At 36.2% G+C, this 18,021-nt stretch overlaps 1 protein-coding gene across 1 annotated transcript in view; it reads right to left on the bottom strand.

The window, feature by feature from the left end:
* Positions 1-291: 291 nt before the first annotated feature.
* The window catches only part of CFAP47 (cilia and flagella associated protein 47), a 433,368-nt gene continuing 415,638 nt past the window's right edge, over positions 292-18,021 (bottom strand). The window contains exons 65-67 of the mRNA XM_049766890.1: positions 11,732-11,893; positions 619-787; positions 292-504 (exon numbers count right to left, since the gene is read on the bottom strand). Coding sequence (XP_049622847.1) covers positions 292-504; positions 619-787; positions 11,732-11,893 — 544 coding nt within the window. The remainder of the gene's footprint in view (positions 505-618; positions 788-11,731; positions 11,894-18,021) is intronic.

The following is an 18,021-nucleotide window of genomic DNA, read 5'->3' as shown; positions in this document are numbered from 1 at the left end:
ATATCTTGAGCTGGTCCTTCCAGCTCTCATCCTTGGGAATTATTTCAGTGTCTTATTTTTAAAAATATTCCAACTCCAGGATTTGCAATCAGTTTTCCTTAAAAAAACACAGCTTAACTCATAAATTAGGTATCCAGACAATAAAGTAGTATTTTGTGAAGTGAAATATAGAAGACCTATTATAACTGAAATAGAAATTCCTCAGAACATTTAGGAAAAGGCCCCCAAAATTGATACAAACATGACAACATAATCAATTCTACTTAAGATCGAGAAATATTTTGGAAGAATCTATTTATTTTTCAGTGTCAAAGGAGAATCTTTTGAAGTACAGGACAGCTTTGCCTTTACGAGCTTGACATTTTTTTGGATGAAATTGTTCACCTTAGTTGTTTTATTATCATATGCCTTGTTCCTACAGTCAACCTTGGCTTTTGTATCTTTTGATGGTCCAGAAGGTGGAGGTATTCCATTAACCTCATATAACCAGTATTCATCTTCCATCTTAACACAAAAAAAATGGGAGAGATTTAATATTGGTAAAAAAATATTTCCCACCTGTTCATTTAATACTTATTTATAATAAATAGTCTTGATTATTACTTTAATAGAACTCACCTCTATTGCTAACTCGGCTTTGTATATTTTACCATAGTCGCAGGGTTTAAAACCTATTGTGATGATACCTGTTTCACTTTGATGAGGTTGAATTACTCCTTTGTCAGGTATTACAAAAATCTCATCACTGGTCTTAGATAGAAAGTAGGCAGTAAATGGTTGTGGATTTCTGGAACAAAAGTACAAATATTTATCTTAAATTTTATCATCAAACGGTTGCGGATTTCTGGAGCAAAAGTACAAATATTAATCTTAAATTTTATCATCAAACATTATTTGAGCAAGAGCTTGATATAGAGTTTATGTGCTGTTGTGGAGGGCAATATTAATGCTGCCATCTAGATGTGAGTCTAATGATTGTTATATTGTAAAAACCGTAGTGTGAGGCCACTTTTAAAATTATTATCATGTCATTATTCTGATGGTAACAACATTAATCTTAACTATTTTTCAACCATATCATATATTTATAGTTTACAAAGTATAAAATATTGCCCCAATAAAACCTGGAAGAATTTAATGCCCCCATGAAAATTCAATAATTTGTAATAACATAGTCAGGTAGAAAAATATGACCATAACATCTATCATAAAATATTTGTACTATTATTCCAATGTGGTATTTTCTTATTTTCATTTATCTCTCTCATGTACTGAAATGAAAGTACTTTATGGGATTATTATCTGTTCTTGGGCTTGAAGACAAATTGCTGAAGTTTGAAATAAACAAGTGGCATTTAAAATCCAAGGGATCTTTATCATGGCAAGATTGATGACATTTGGATGAAGACTGACAGTGTTGAAGAACATGGTAGAATAAAGCAGGAAAGGGTATAGTGGATGAGAGTTTATAAGAGAAAAATACTTTTGTATTTTTATTAAAACAACTGTGATCTGCAGTCCTTAGTAATTGAATTTTAGATATAAAATCAGTAAGGGTCTTTCATACCACCAATCTCAACCTCCCTCCACAACTGAACACAGAGTGCATCCTATCCCACTAACCTCTGGCCCTCAACCTTTCCTTATTCCTTTCCTCTTAGTTTTATATAAAAATGTGAGAATATGTGATAGAATAGAGTAATCCATGTCCCAAGATTCTTTGAAAATGGCAGGAGCCCCAATTTAAATGACAACTGATAAAAAAAATACAATAAAAAGTGTGTGTGTGTGTGTGTGTCAGTTGGGTTTTTTGGTTGTTTGTTGTTTGTTTTTCTTTTTTGCATAGGCACAGCATAATATGGGGAAAAATAGAAAGGAAAAACCTTTGGCCTAGAAACTGGGAGACCTTACCCATGAAGCATACTGGCATAAGACCAACTACAGGCTCCAGGTATCTAAGTTTTCTAACCCCAAAACCTTTCTTTGTGGACCCAGTAAAAGCTCTGCACAATCATGGCTGTTAAAGTCAGGTTTCTGTAGTTGGAGATACTGGTTTCTGTACAGAACCTATGTTGAGGTCAGGGTGACAACGAGTGTCCACTGGTTTCATCTACCATTATGAAAATGCAGAGAACCCTTCTCTGAAAGTCTGATGTTGCTGTTATCAAGTTATCAGGATCTTGTATGAACCCACTCTAAAGTAAGTCGACGCCAGGGCAGCATAAAGGCCTTCCCTGGTAAAAGTCCAATTCCTAGTGCTGGTGTAGAAAACTATGCTGTTTCCATAGATGGGATCCTAGGTTCAGGGGTGAATGGTCAATGTCCAATATTCTGAAGCCTAAGCCAAGTCACTATAACAAGATTTCAGGATGTAAGGCTCCACTGCCTATAGAAAATTTATGTGGTGCTATCTCTATTACATAAGATCTTGTTTGCACATGTAAGGTTTCCCCATTTTAGTGTGCCTATGCAAAAAGGAATACCTCATGGTTCTACTGGTGTTTATGGGGGTAAAAATATCAAGCTAAACAATCTTGATAACTTGGCTCTAACATGTACTCAGAATACTAAAGAAACTTATCTATGTGAATTTCTTACTAAACAGATCAAATAAAAAAGAATGGGGGAAACTGCTGCTACATAAGAAGACAGACAATAAGAGTTATACTTAGTAAGGAAATACATCTAAAGAAATATTTAAAGGATATATACATGTCCCCTTTAAAACTTCTGAAACAGTCTGGGAGGGGGTAATATCCACAGCACAGCTTTAGCCTGTGATATGGCTTTGTGGAGTCTAAAATATGGCTCCCAGCAGTCACATATCAGGAAATGTCCTCAAGCTGGGGGTTTCTCAGAAACTGAATCTTGTAGCAAGTTACAGTCCACGGAAAAAAAGGTAGAGGAAAGGGGGCCTCAGAAAGCAATCAGCAGAAGCAGCAGCAGGATGCTTCTTCCAGGGTTGAGGCAAGGCAAGCTAGTAATCTAACTTTCCACTTTGTGAGCAGGTTGGCAGCTCGCTGGGGTAAGAGTAATATTCCACTTCATACTGAGTTAAGAATTGAGGGTAAAAAGAGCTAAATGTGGGGAAATAACAGAATGGAGCTGAGAGAGTGAAGGGCTAAAAAATAATTTGTAAGGTGGTAAGTGAAGGAGGGGGGATCAGAGGTTATATATAATATGGAGAAGGACAATATACAACATAAACATACATTATGTATATTACAGATGGCATTAGACATACACTGAGGTGGCCAACACACATACTCATGTGCACATATATAGACTGGGGTTGAAAAGCTGACCCAGGTGAAATGGGACAGAATGCTTAAAAACTATAAAGCTGACAAGAAAGATGTAAAGGTTTTACATTTCCTAGGTCAATCATGATTGTTAAGGGTAAAGTTTACTGAAGAAAGGTTTCATGGATTAGATTGTGTATAGTGCATTCTTAAAAACAATCCCAATGTTCAAGTCTAGTAAAGTACATGATATGGTAACGAGCACTGTAAGACAATTCTACATCCAGATTCCTTTCCTAATAGTAATCGAAAACTATGAGCATTATGGTATAAAGGTGAACTACCAGAAATTGAAAAAAAATTACAATTACAGACTCAATAAATAAACTTCATAGCAGGAGTTTTTGGCATGCAGTTCTTTATTCCATTGTTATCTGTCAACATAAATATTAGGTTACACTAGCTAGCGGGCATTATGAAGTAAAAAATGAATTGATTAGAATTATTGTGACATTATTTTGTGAGCAGTGTCTTCTGAGTCTAATATAGTTTAGTATTGCAATATGAAACTGGGGTGACCAACCTATATCTTCAAGTATGACTGGACAAAAAGATCAAGGAGTTATTACATTTGTTTGATTGTTTTTTGGGCCACACCCGAGACACTCAAGGGTTACTCCTGGTTATATGCTCAGAAATCGCTCCTGGCTTGGGGGACCATAAGGGACACTGGAGGATTAAACTGCGGTCTGTTCTAGGTTAGCACATGCAAGGCAAATGCCCTACCACTTGTGCCACCGCTAAGGCCCCACAAGGAGTTATTATAAACATAGTAAAACTAAGACATTAAAAATTTTATAGAGAGCAATTTAATGAGAGTCCATGGCTTCCAAACACATTCTGAACCCGTTTCTGTGAATAAAAGCATTAGAACAGTAATATGGTCATCTATAAAGAGCAGTTCATTGGACACCTGCTCAGTCTAAATTGCTGTATCTGTTTTTGATGAGATAGTTTAGACCATTGACATTTAAGGAAACTATTTACAGATGGGCTGTTGTGCCATTATATTGTTTAGGGTTTTTGTTGTTACAATTGGGGATTTGGTTGTGTAATTGCTCTTTGAGTAGTTCATTTAGGTCGGTTTGGTTAGTGCAAATGTTGTGAGTTCTTTTTGTCTGAAAATGTTTTTAACCATCCCTCCAATGTAAATGAGAGCTTTTCTGGGTAGTGGATTCTAGGTTGAACGTTTCTTTCATTTAAGAGTTTGAATATGAGTGACTTACTTCACTCAGCATAATAGATTCCATGTACATCCATGTATAGAAAAATTTCATGACTTCATCTCTCCTGATGGCTGCATAGTATTCCATTGTGTATATGTTCCACAGTTTCTTTAGTCAATCATCTGTTGAAGGGCATCTTGTTTTTTTCCAGAGTCTGGCTATTGTAAATAGCGCTGTGATGAATATAAGTGTAAGGAAAGGATTTTTGTATTGTATTTTTGTGCTCCTCGGGTATATTCCTAGGAGTGGTACAGCTGGATCGTATGGAAGCTCAATTTCCAGTTTGTGAAGGAATTTCCATATCGCTTTCCATAAAGGTTGTACTAGATGGCATTCCCACCAGCAGTGAGAGTTCCTTTCTCTCCACATCCCTGCTAGCACTGCTTGTTTTCCATTTTTTGTGATGTGTGCCAATCTCAGTGGCGTGAGGTGGTACCTCATAGTAGTTTTGATTTGCATCTCCCTGATGATTAGTGATGTTGAGCATCTTTTCATGTGCCTTTTGGCCATTTGCCTTTCTTCTTTTGCGAAGTGTCTGTTCATTTCTTCTCCCCATTTTTTGATGGGGTTAGTTGTTTTTTCTTGTACAGTTCTGTCAGTACCTTGTAAATTTTGGAATATTAGTCCTTTATCTGATGAGTATTGGGTGAATAATTTCTCCCACTCAGTGGGTGGCCTTTGTATTCTGGGCACTATCTCCTTTGAGATGCAGAAGCTTCTCAGCTTAATATAGTCCCATCTGTTTATCTCTGCTTCCACTTGTTTGAAGAGTGCTGTCTCCTCCTTAAAGATGCCTTTAGTCTCAATGTCCTGGAGTGTTTCACCTACATGTTGTTCTATATATCTTATAGTTTCAGATCTGATATCAAGGTCTTTTATCCATTTGGATTTTACTTTTGTACATGGGGGGTCTGAGTTCGCTTTTTTGCAAGTGGCTAACCAGTTGTGCCAACACCACTTGTTGAATAGGCTTTCTTTGCTCCATTTAGGATTTCTTGCTCCTTAATCAAAAACTAGGTGGTTATATGTCTAAGGAACATTCTCTGAGTACTCAAGCCTATTCCACTGATCTGAAAGTCTGTCTTCATTCCAATACCATGCTGTTTTTATAACTATTGCTTTGTAATACAGCTTAAAATTGGGGAAAGTAATGCCTCCCATATTCCTTTTCCCAAGGAGTGTTTTAGCTATTCGAGGTTGTTTATTGTTCCAAATGAATTTCAGAAGTGTTTGATCCACTTCTTTGAAGAATGTCATGGGTATCTTTAGAGGAATCGTGTTCAATCTGTACAATGCTTTCAGAAGTACTGCCATTTTAATGATGTTGATCCTGCCAATCCATGAGCAGGGTATGTGTTTCCATTTCCATGTGTCCTCTTATTTCTTGGAGCAGTGTTTTATAGTTTTCTTTGTATAGATCCTTCACATCTTTAGTCAGGTTGACTCCAAGATATTTGAGTTTGTGTGGGACTAATGTGAATGGGATTGTTCTCTTAATGTCTATTTCTTCCCTATCATTATTAGTGTATAAAAAGGCCATTGATTTTTGTGTGTTAATTTTGTAGCCTGCCACCTTGCTATATGAGTCTATTGTTTCTAGAAGCTTTTTCATAGAGACTTTAGGGTTTTCTAGGTAGAGTGTCATGTCATCTGCAAACAATGAGAGCTTGACTTCTTCCTTTCCTATCTGGATTCCCTTGATATCTTTTTCTCGCCTAATCGCTATAGCAATTATTTCCAGTGCTATGTTGAATAGGAGTGGTGAGAGAGGACAGCCTTGTCTTGTGCCAGAATTTAGAGGAAAGGCTTTCAGTTTTCTCCAGTGAGGACAATATTTGCCTCTGGCTTGTGGTAGATGGCCTTAACTATATTGAGAAAGGTTCCTTCCATTCCCATCTTGCTGAGAGTTTTCATCAAGAATGGGTATTGAACCTTATCAAATGCTTTTTCTGTGTCTATTGATATGACCATGTGATTTTTTATTTTTCTTGTTGTTTATGTTGATAGATTTACAGGTGTTAAACCATCTTTGCATTCCTGGGATGAAACCTACTTGATCAAAGGGAATGATCTTCTTGATGAGGCACTGGATCCTGTTCGCCAGGATTTTGTTGAGGATCTTTGCATCTGTGTTCATCAGGGATATTGGTCTGTAAGTTTCTTTTTTGGCAGCATCTCTGTTTTTGGTATTAAGGTGATGTTGGCTTCATAAAAGCTATTTGGAAGTGTTCCTGTTTTTTCGATTTCATAAAAGAGCCTGGCCAGGATTGGTAGTAGTTCCTCTTGAAAGGTTTGAAAGAATTCATTCGTGAATCCATCAGGGTCTGGGCTTTTGTTTTTGGGCAAATTTTTGATTACGGTTTTAATTTCCTCAATAGTGATGGTGGTGTTTAGATATGCTACATCTTCTTTATTCAACCATGGAAGGTTATATAAGTTCAAAAATCTATCCATTTCGTCCAGGTTCTCATATTTAGTGGCAAAGATTTTCTCAAAGTATTCTCTGAATACCCTTTGAATCTCTGCAATATCTGTAGTGATCTCCCCCTTTTCATTTCTAATACACGTTATCAAGTTTCTCTCTCTTTTGCTTTGTGAGCTTTGCCAATGGTCTATCAATCTTGTTTATTTTGCAAAGAACCAACTTCTGCTTTCGTTGATCTTGCGGATTGTTGTTTTGGGTTTCCATTTCACTGATTTCTGCTCTCAGCTTTGTTATTTCCTTCTGTCTCCCTATTTTTAGTTTCTTTTGTTGATCATTTTCTAATTCTATAAGCTGCGTCATTAAGCTATTCATGTATGCTCCTTCTTCCTTCCTAATGTGTGCTTGCAAAGCTATAAATTTTCCTCTCAGTACCACTTGTGTTTTCATTGTCTCCAGGAAATTTTTGATTTTTCTTTGATTTCACCTCGTATCCACTGCTTGTTCAGTAGTAGACTGCTTAATTTCCTGGTGTTTGGGTTTCAGTCTAGTTGATCTATCAAGTGTTGACAGGGCAGTGTTGAGGTCATAATTGTATTAGATAGCTTGCTGGTCTCTCATTGGGTGCATATATGTTTAATAGTCTGATTTCTTATTGTTGCACATATCCCTTGATTAGTACAAAGTGTCCATCTTTGTCCCTTACCACTTTTCTGAGTATACAGTTGGTGTCATCAGTTATTATTATGGCCACCCCAGCTTTTTTAAGGGTGTTGTTTGCTTAGATGATTTTCCTCCAGCCTTTGATTTTGAGTCTATGTTTGTTCTGATTATTCAGGTGTTTCTTGTAGGCAGCAGAAGGTTGGATTCATCATTTTGACACATGTGTCTTTTAATTGGTGAATTTAGTCCATTGACATAGAGGGAGATGATTGTCATAGGATTTAATGTCATCTTTGTAGATAAGTTTGCTATATTTGTTGTTCTCTCTTGTCTTAAAGTAGACCTTTCAGTTTTTCCTTTAAGGCTGGTTTTTCATCTGTGAAGTTTCTGAGCTGTTGTTTATCTATGAAGCTATGTATTCTTCCTTCAAACCTGAACGTGAGTTGGGCTGGGTGCAGTATTCTCGATGAGGCATTCATATCATTCAGTCTTGTCAAAATATTCCACCACTGTCTTCTGGCCATGAGGGTTTCTTGTGGCATGTCTGCTGTGATTCTTAAGGATGCTCCTTTGAATGTAATTTCCCTTTTTGATCTTGCTACTTTCAGTATTCTATCTCTATCTGTGGGATTTGTCATTGTAACAAGGATGTGTCTTGGGGTGTTTTTCTTCAGGTCTCTTTTAGCTGATACTCTTTGGGCATGCAGGATTTGATTGCATGTAGTCTTTAACTCTGGAAGTATCTCTTTGATGATGTCTTTGACAGTTGATTCTTCCTGGGGATCTCCTACCTGGCCTCTGGGACTCCAATGATTCTTATGTTGTTTCTGTTGAGTTTATCAAAGATTTCTATTTTAATCTGTTCACATTCCTTGAGTACTTTTTCCATTGCCTGATCGCTTGTCTTAAGGTTCTTTTCCAATTTCTTCTGCTGTGTTGAGTTTTTCTGCATCTCATCTTCCAGCACATTGATTCTCTCTTCAGCTGCCGCTAACCTGCTGGTGAGGCTATCCACTGAGGTTTTCATTTAAGCTACCATGTTTTTCAGATCTGTTATTTCAGTTTGGAGTTTTCTGATTTCTGTCTTTGTATTCTGTTCAGATCAATCTATGCTTTCTTTGAGTTCTACGAACATCATCCATATTTCTATTCTAAGCTCCTTATCCGAGAGGTTAATCAGATAGTTGGAATTTTTCTGGTCATCCAAGCTATCGTCTCCATTCTCTGTGCATGGTGTTTATCTGCAAGGTTTCCCCATTGTCAAGTTTGTAGTGTGGTTTTTTTCTGCGTGTTGTGGTGGGGTTAGAAAGAGTGTGCGGCTGCAAAGCGAAGCTTCAAGACAAGAGAATAGGAAGAAATATTTCTTAACTCGTGTTTTGAGGACTGAATTACCAAGATAGCAAGACCATATACAGTATCATAAGTCATAATAAAATAAATATTGTTATTTAAAAAGTAAAGTAAGGGTCATAGAAGTAATATATAATTTAAAGATCTGGAGCCATGCCGGTCACACAAAAGACCCAAATTGGATCTCTACACTGTCTTATTCCCCAAACCCCAGCAATAAGACTGACCAAGCTGCTAGGTCTGAGAAGCAGCTGGGTGCAAGCACATAAAATTTCAATTGGTATCATGAAGATCAGAGGCTAAAGTATTTCAAATTCTATGTATTTAGGAATAGAGGAAAGGGAAAGGCAATACTCTACTAATCGAATGACCAAAATGTGAGCTCACTCTAAAATCCCTGATGGCCCCAAAGCTTGGAGTTCAATGTGTATGTCTCATTCTCTGTGACTGATCCTTGCTGGACAGAGATCAAAGGTACAAATCTTTAGACAAGTAAGCATTAATATAGTCCTTGAAATGATGTATAATAAAAAAATAAAATTCAAACACAGATCACTCCATATACATTTGATCTTTACATTTCTAACTTCTGTATTTCTAAATAATGGATGGTGATTAGCTTGATAATCAAGATATTTTGCCTCTAATTTTATAAATGTATTTATTTATTCAAAATCATCAGTATCCAAGGTTCTATAATATAGAAACACTTTACATATGCTTCTTGTGTGCTCCAGAGTTCTTTCTTTCCAAAGAATGTGAAAGTAAACAATATCTGATATTTATTGCATGGCAGACATAAGCCCAGGGGAATGGACAAAGAAATTATCTAAATTGTTATTTGAGCTGAGAGATTAGAAATAGCAATACATCATTCGGTTCTGTCCCAGAGAAGTGGTAAATAAAACCACAGGCTCCAGCAGCCTTATGGGCTATCTAGTTAACTACTTCTGAATAAATTACCAATTTGCTTAACTTGTGCCTGTCCTTCAGCATCTCTTCATTGTTTCCAAATTCCTGCAGTTTTATTTTCATTTACTTCAGTTGAACTCACAGTCTCATCTTCTGGAATTATGCACCTAGTATACCTTCTCCCTTAAACTTCAGTCCTCTCCCTAATCTGACTTGCAAATGAGAGTTCCAAATTGAGTTTAAGATGTCCAATGATGGGGCCACCCAGATAGTATAGGATTGTGGTTCTTGTCTTAAATGAAGTTGAATCAGGTTCAATTCCTAGCAACATTTACGATTCCCTGAGTATTGCCTGAGTAACCTCTGAACAAAGCCAAGAATAATTCCTTGGATGGCTAAGTGAGGCTCACAAAATAAAATAAAATATGTTGGTTGACATATTTTATTGATCATCTACATTGAGTTTTTAAATGTAATAAATATGCTCATTTCTAAACTGTAAAATATAATATAGATAAAACATCATTTCCATATTATTATTCGCTAATAATATAGGGGTTACTCCTGACTCTATGCTCAGAAATTGCTCCTGGCAGGCTCGGTGGACCATATGGGATGCCGGTATTCAACCAATGACCTTCTGCATGAAAGGCAAATGCCTTACCTCCATGCTATCTCTCCGGCCCCCAGGAGATTTGGTTTTTATTTGTTTTTATTCTTGTCTTTGTTTTTGGGACCACACACAGTGGTTCTCAGGAATTAATCCTGGCTATGATCATGGACAACATGGAATGCTGGGAATGGAAAACAGTTTGGCTGCATGCAGAGAAAGTTTTCTCCCTGCTTTACTATTGCTCCAGCCTCCATAATGACATTGGTTTTGCTGTAATATTTAAGATGAATTGAAATAAAAACGACTACAGGCAAATAATGTAATGCAATAATTCAAGCATGAAGTGAAAACCATTGGGGATTAGTAAAGTACTAGTTTGATAAAGTTTATATAAAAATTAAGAGTAGGCACATATACTCTTTACGCCCATGAACATGTGCCCACATGCATATGGGTGTCATGAGTCAAACCATGGTTGATCATGTGTAAAGCAAGCATCTTACCTGCTGTACTCCAGCCTATTAAATTAGTTTTTTTTAATGAAATATCCCCAAAAGGCAAGGTTGTAGAGATTAAAAGAGAAATAAGGAAAATGTCAGTGTTGATGGAGAAGGGGAAGAAAATGGATATCTACATTGATTTTGAATATATATATGGTAACAGAGTCTATGAATTATAAAATAAAGTGAAATGCAAAGTTACATTGAATTAATTTTATAGTATACATGTAATTTTTGAAAACAATGCACAACTTATGTGAGATAGATAAAAGAAAAATGTATTACTGTTATATTATCCATGTTATCACACAAATATGTAATATAGCTTTGATTAAACATATTACAAACAAATACAATGCCATAATTACTACACAATTACCTGTAATTAGCTAAACCACCCAATAATCCACTATCAAAATTTACTGAACAGTGTTTTTCCTAGAAAATTACATTGAAGTGTTCTTTGAAAATAAAGATTCTATGCAAAATTTAAAGGTCTAATTCTTTTGCTTCTTGCTTTGGTATTCACTAGGTAGACCTTACTTTCCTGTTTTAAGTAAAATAATAGTTAAAGCTTGATTTATAGAAGCAATACTACTCTGTCAGTGAAAGACTACTTTCTTTCACTACTATTACAAGTCAGTGAAATGAAAGAATGAATAGAATTATCTTAATTTTTTTCCAAATCAGCATAATTTACAATCATAAAACCAAGTTCATATATTTGCTTGATAAATTATTACCTGGAAGTGCTTTTCAGACGTAACTCAACAGAAGATTCCTTATTTAAACCAACCGCTTCAATGTCAACAATACCATCCACATCAGGTTGTTCAACATTCAAGAAAATCGGGTATCTCCATATCCCATCTATTTCACTCTCTATTTTCAGATTAATTCGAGTCCTTAAAGAAACAGAGATCACAAAGAATATTACTAGAAAAGGAGAAAAGTATAGCATATCAACATCAAACATGTAAGTAAGTAAATCTGGCTTTTTCAGTAAAATATTGGGAGTTACATTTTTATTTTTTAAGTAAACAATATTTTATTTACTTTTTAGAGATTTTTCCTTTGCTTTGTTTCTTTTTAAATAATAATAGTAATAATATTTTTATTTAACACCATGATTAGAGACATGATTGTAGTTGGGTTTCAGTCATAAAAAGAATACCTCCTTTCACCAGTGCAAACTTCCCATCACAGGTGTTGTATTTGGGGGGGGGGCACACCTGGTGACACTCAGGGGTTATTCCAGGCTATGTGCTTAGAAATCGCTCCTGGCTTGGGGGACTTTATGGGACACCGGGGATGGAATCGAGGTCTGTCCTGGGTCAGCTGTGTGCAGTTCAAACGCCCTACTGCTGCACTATTGTTCTGGTCCCTAGAGCTAAATATTTTTTTCATAACTGAATAACTATGTTCAATGAACAACACTGAAACTTTTCATTCAAAAGGATAATTCATTGAATTAATAAGAAGTCTCTGAGTCAAGCTCTTTGGCAGAATGAGGAAAATTATTCAACTTTAGAGATGACACAGTGAATCATTTAATGAACAATACGGTTGATTCCTAAAAACAAATACACATTTTTTTTTCTCATTCAAGTTGTCTTCTTTCTCCTAACCCTAGAAAAACAAACAAACAAAAAAAACACTGAAAATTTGAATGCTTCTCCTTTGAGCAGGTGGAAAATTCCAAGTAGATGTTAAGTTAATTATTTTTCTAAAGTTATCTAAAGGTGAGTTTTACTTACTATTTTTGTTTCATTTTAAAAATATTTAGATATTATTTAAAGTCATATAATTGACTCGGTATTATTAACTATTGATTCCTTAAACTTTGGTATTACACCTTAGTTTTATTGAAATAAAATGTCAATACCATTAGTACAACATTTTTGCTTTTAAGAAAATATCATTTGGGGTCTGACAATGATTTATATAGCATATAACACTATTCTGTGGAAGAATAAATGTGAAAATATACCTTGTATTAGCTATTTTGAAAGATTATATTTTCCTTTTATTAAAAGATGGACTTTTCACCCTTTTCTCTTTCAATAAAAAAAGAAAAAATTAATATTTATTTTAATTATCTATGTTGGTAAGCATAATTTGGATATAATCAAATTATTGTTGAGTTTTTGTTTTGGGATCGAACCTGTGTTCATCCCAGGTTGTTCATGTGCAAGGCAAATGCCCTAACCACTATGCTATCACTCCAGCCCCTGGTTATTGTTCTTGTTTCATAATTTAAATCTATTGGCATTAGTTTCATCAGTCTCATTTAACTGTATGTTTCAGTAACCATCTCAAATGCATATTAAAGAAAAATAGCAAAGGTAAATGAATATATATATACATTTATATATAAGAAAGAATTATGAAACTATACAGAACTTCACACAATATTCTCTTTTTATTTAGTCACCTAGAAATTACTAATTTATTCGATTGGTTTTCAGTTGAAAATGCTTTAAACACCAGTTCCTTCACAAGTGTCCACTTCTGTTGACCAATACTTCCAGACCCCGTGTGTGCCTCACAAAGAATAAGAGGAGAATTTTTTTTAAAGTATTTTGAAACAGTGGTTTAGAATATGGCGCTGATAGGTTACCATATTAGCACTTTACCACCTTTCAGCATCACCTCCTTTTCCTGATTGAATGCTTCCCTCCATCATAATCTGTTTCCTTTCTATACAATCCTGCAACTCTATCACATGGCATGTTTCTATTAAACACCAATTCTCGTGTACTTTGTTTCATTGTATTTGGTCATTCTTTTTTTTTTTTTTTTTTTTTTTTTTTTTTAATTAATTTTTTTTTTATTTAAACACCTTGATTACATACATGATTGTGTTTGGGTTTCAGTCATAAAAGGAACACCACCCATCACCAGTGCAACATTCCCATCACCCAAGTCCCAAATCTCCCTCCTCCCCACCCAACCCCCGCCTGTACCCTAAACAGGCTCTACATTTTCCTCATACATTCTCAATATTAGGACAGTTCAAAATGTAGTTATTTCTCTAACTAAACTCATCACTCTTTGTGGTGAGCTTCCTGAGGTGAGCTGGAACTTCCAGCTCTTTTCTCTTTTGTGTCTGAAAATTATTATTACAAGGGTGTCTTTCATTTTTCTTAAGACCCATAGATGAGTGAGACCATTCTGCGTTTTTCTCTCTCTCTCTGACTTATTTCACTCAGCATAATAGATTCCATGTACATCCATGTATAGGAAAATTTCATGACTTCATCTCTCCTGACAGCTGCATAATATTCCATTGTGTATATGTACCACAGTTTCTTTAGCCATTCGTCTGTTGAAGGGCATCTTGGTTGTTTCCAGAGTCTTGCTATGGTAAATAGAGCTGCAATGAATATAGGTGTAAGGAAGGGGTTTTTGTATTGTATTTTTGTGTTCCTAGGGTATATTCCTAGGAGTGGTATAGCTGGATCGTATGGGAGCTCGATTTCCAATTTTTGGAGGAATCTCCATATCGCTTTCCATAAAGGTTGAACTAGACAGCATTCCCACCAGCAGTGGATAAGAGTTCCTTTCTCTCCACATCCCCGCCAACACTGTTTATTCTCATTCTTTGTGATGTGTGCCATTCTCTGGGGTGTGAGGTGGTATCTCATCGTTGTTTTGATTTGCATCTCCCTGATGATTAGTGATGTTGAACATTTTTTCATGTGTCTTTTGGCCATGCGTATTTCTTCTTTGTCAAAGTGTCTGTTCATTTCTTCTCCCCATTTTTTGATGGGGTTAGATGTTTTTTTCTTGTAAAGTTCTGTCAGTGCCTTGTATATTTTGGAGATTAGCCCCTTATCTGATGGGTATTGGGTGAATAGTTTCTCCCACTCAGTGGGTGGCTCTTGTATCCTGGGCACTATTTCCTTTGAGGTGCAGAAGCTTCTCAGCTTAATATATTCCCATCTGTTAATCTCTGCTTTCACTTGCTTGGAGAGTGCAGTTTCCTCCTTGAAGATGCCTGTAATGTCCTGTAGTGTTTTGCCTATGTGCTGTTCTATATATCTTATGGTTTTGGGGCTGATATCGAGGTCTTTAATCCATTTGGATTTTACCTTTGTACATGATGTTAGCTGGGGGTCTAAGTTTAATTTTTTGCAAGTGGCTATCCAATTGTGCCAACACCACTTGTTGAAGAGGCTTTCCCTGCTCCATTTAGGATTTCCTGCTCCTTTATCAAAAATTAGATGGTTGTATCTCTGGGGAACATTTTCTGAGTATTCAAGCCTATTCCACTGATCTGAGGACCTATCCTTATTCCAATACCATGCTGTTTTGATAACTGTTGCTTTGTAGTACAGTTTAAAGTTGGGAAAAGTAATTCCTCCCATATTCTTTTTCCCAATGATTGCTTTAGCTATTCGAGGGTGTTTATTGTTCCAAATGAATTTCAAAAGTGTCTGATCCACTTCTTTGAAGAATGTCATGGGTATCTTTAGAGGGATGGCATTAAATCTGTATAATGCCTTGGGGAGTATTGACATTTTGATGATGTTAATCCTGCCAATCCATGAGCAGGGTATGTGTTTCCATTTCCGTGTGTCCTCTCTTATTTCTTGGAGCAGAGTTTTATAGTTTTCTTTGTATAGGTCCTTCACATATTTAGTCAAGTTGATTCCAAGATATTTGAGTTTGTGTGGTACTATTGTGAATGGGGTTGTTTTCTTAATGTCCATTTCATCCTTTTTACTATTGGTATATAGAAAGGCCATTGATTTTTGTGTGTTAATTTTGTAGCCTGCCACCTTGCTATATGAGTCTATTGTTTCTAGAAGCTTTTTGATAGAGTCTTTAGGGTTTTCTAAGTAGAGTATCATGTCATCTGCAAACAGTGAGAGCTTCACTTCTTCCTTTCCTATCTGGATTCCCTTGATATCCTTTTCTTGCCTAATCGCTATAGCAAGTACTTCCAGTGCTATGTTGAATAGGAGTGGTGAGAGAGGACAGCCTTGTCTTGTGCCAGAATTTAGAGGGAAGGCTTTCAGTTTTTCTCCATTGAGGATAATATTTGCCACTGGCTTGTGGTAGATGGCCTTCACTATATTGAGAAAGGTTCCCTCCATTCCCATCTTGCTGAGAGTTTTGATCAAGAATGGGTGTTGGACCTTATCAAATGCTTTCTCTGCATCTATTGATATGATCATGTGGTTTTTATTTTTCTTGTTATTGATGTTGTGTATTATGTTGATAGATTTACGGATGTTAAACCAGCCTTGCATTCCTGGAATGAAACCTACTTGATCGTAGTGGATGATCTTCTTAACGAGGCATTGAATCCTATTTGCCAGGATTTTGTTGAGGATCTTTGCATCTGCATTCATCAGTGATATTGGTCTGTAATTTTCTTTTTTGGTAGCGTCTCTGTCTGGTTTAGGTATCAAGGTGATGTTGGCTTCATAAAAGCTATTTGGAAGTGTTTCTGTTTGTTCAATTTCATGAAAGAGTCTTGCCAAGATTGGCAGTAGTTCCTCTTGGAAAGTTTGATAGAATTCATTAGTGAATCCATCTGGACCTGGGCTTTTGTTTTTCGGCAGACATTTGATTACTGTTTTAATTTCATCAATGGTGATGGGGGTGTTTAGATATGCTACATCCTCTTCCTTCAACCGTGGAAGATTATAAGAGTCCAAGAATTTATCCATTTCTTCCAGGTTCTCATTTTTAGTGGCGTAGAGTTTTTCAAAGTAGTTTCTGATTACCCTTTGAATCTCTGTCATATCAGTAGTGATCTCTCCTTTTTCATTCCTGATACGAGTTATCAAGTTTCTCTCTCTCTCTTTCTTTGTTAGGTTTGCCAGTGGTCTATCAATCTTGTTTATTTTTTCAAAGAACCAACTTCTGCTTTCGTTGATCTTTCGGATTGTTTTTTGAGTTTCCACTTCGTTGATTTCTGCTCTCAGCTTTGTTATTTCCTTCTGTCTTCCTATTCTTGGGTCCTTTTGTTGAGCATTTTCTAGTTCTATTAGCTGTGTCATTAAGCTACTCAGGTAAGCTCCTTCTTCCTTCCTGATGTGTGCTTGCAAAGCTATAAATTTTCCTCTCAGTACTGCTTTTGCTGTGTCCCATAAGTTCTGAGAGTTTGTGTCTTTATTGTCATTTGTTTCCAGGAACCTTTTTATTTCCTCCTTGATTTCATCTCGGACCCACTGGTTATTGAGCATGAGGCTGTTTAACTTCCAGGTGTTAAAGTGTTTCTTCTGGGTCCCTTTGGAGTTCACAAATAATTTCAGAGCCTTGTGGTCAGCGAAGGTAGTCTGCAAAATTTCTATCCTCTTGATATTATGGAGGTATGTTTTATGTGCCAGCATGTAGTCTATCCTGGAGAATGTCCCATGTACATTGGAGAAGAATGTGTATCCAGGTTTCTGGGGATGGAGTGTCCTATATATATCCACTAGGCCTCTTTCTTCCATTTCTCTCCTCAGGTCTAGTATATTCTTGTTGGGTTTCAGTCTGGTTGACCTGTCCAGTGTTGACAAAGCCGTGTTAAGGTCCCCCACAATTATTGTGTTGTTGTTGATATTATTTTTCAGATTTGTCAACAGTTGTATTAAATATTTTGCTGGCCCCTCATTCGGTGCATATATGTTTAGGAGAGTGAATTCTTCCTGCTCTACGTACCCCTTGATTAATATAAAATGTCCGTCTTTGTCCCTTACAACTTTCCTGAGTATAAAGTTTGCATTATCTGATATTAGTATGGCCACTCCAGCTTTTTTATGGGTGTTGTTTGCTTGGATAACTTTTCTCCAGCCTTTTATTTTGAGTCTATGTTTGTTCTGACTATTCAGGTGCGTTTCTTGTAGGCAGCAGAAGGTTGGATTGAGTTTTTTGATCCATTTAGCCACTCTGTATCTCTTAACTGGTGCATTTAGTCCATTGACGTTGAGAGAAAGAATTGTCCTGGGATTTAACGCCATCTTTATTTCAAAATTTGGTGTGTCTTTTGGGTAGTCTTGTCTTAGATTAGGTCTTTCAGTTTTTCTCTTAAGAC

Source organism: Suncus etruscus, chromosome X (genome assembly GCF_024139225.1).
Source record: "Suncus etruscus isolate mSunEtr1 chromosome X, mSunEtr1.pri.cur, whole genome shotgun sequence".
Taxonomy (NCBI): Eukaryota; Metazoa; Chordata; class Mammalia; order Eulipotyphla; family Soricidae; genus Suncus; species Suncus etruscus.
This window is presented reverse-complemented; position numbering and strand designations above follow the sequence as displayed.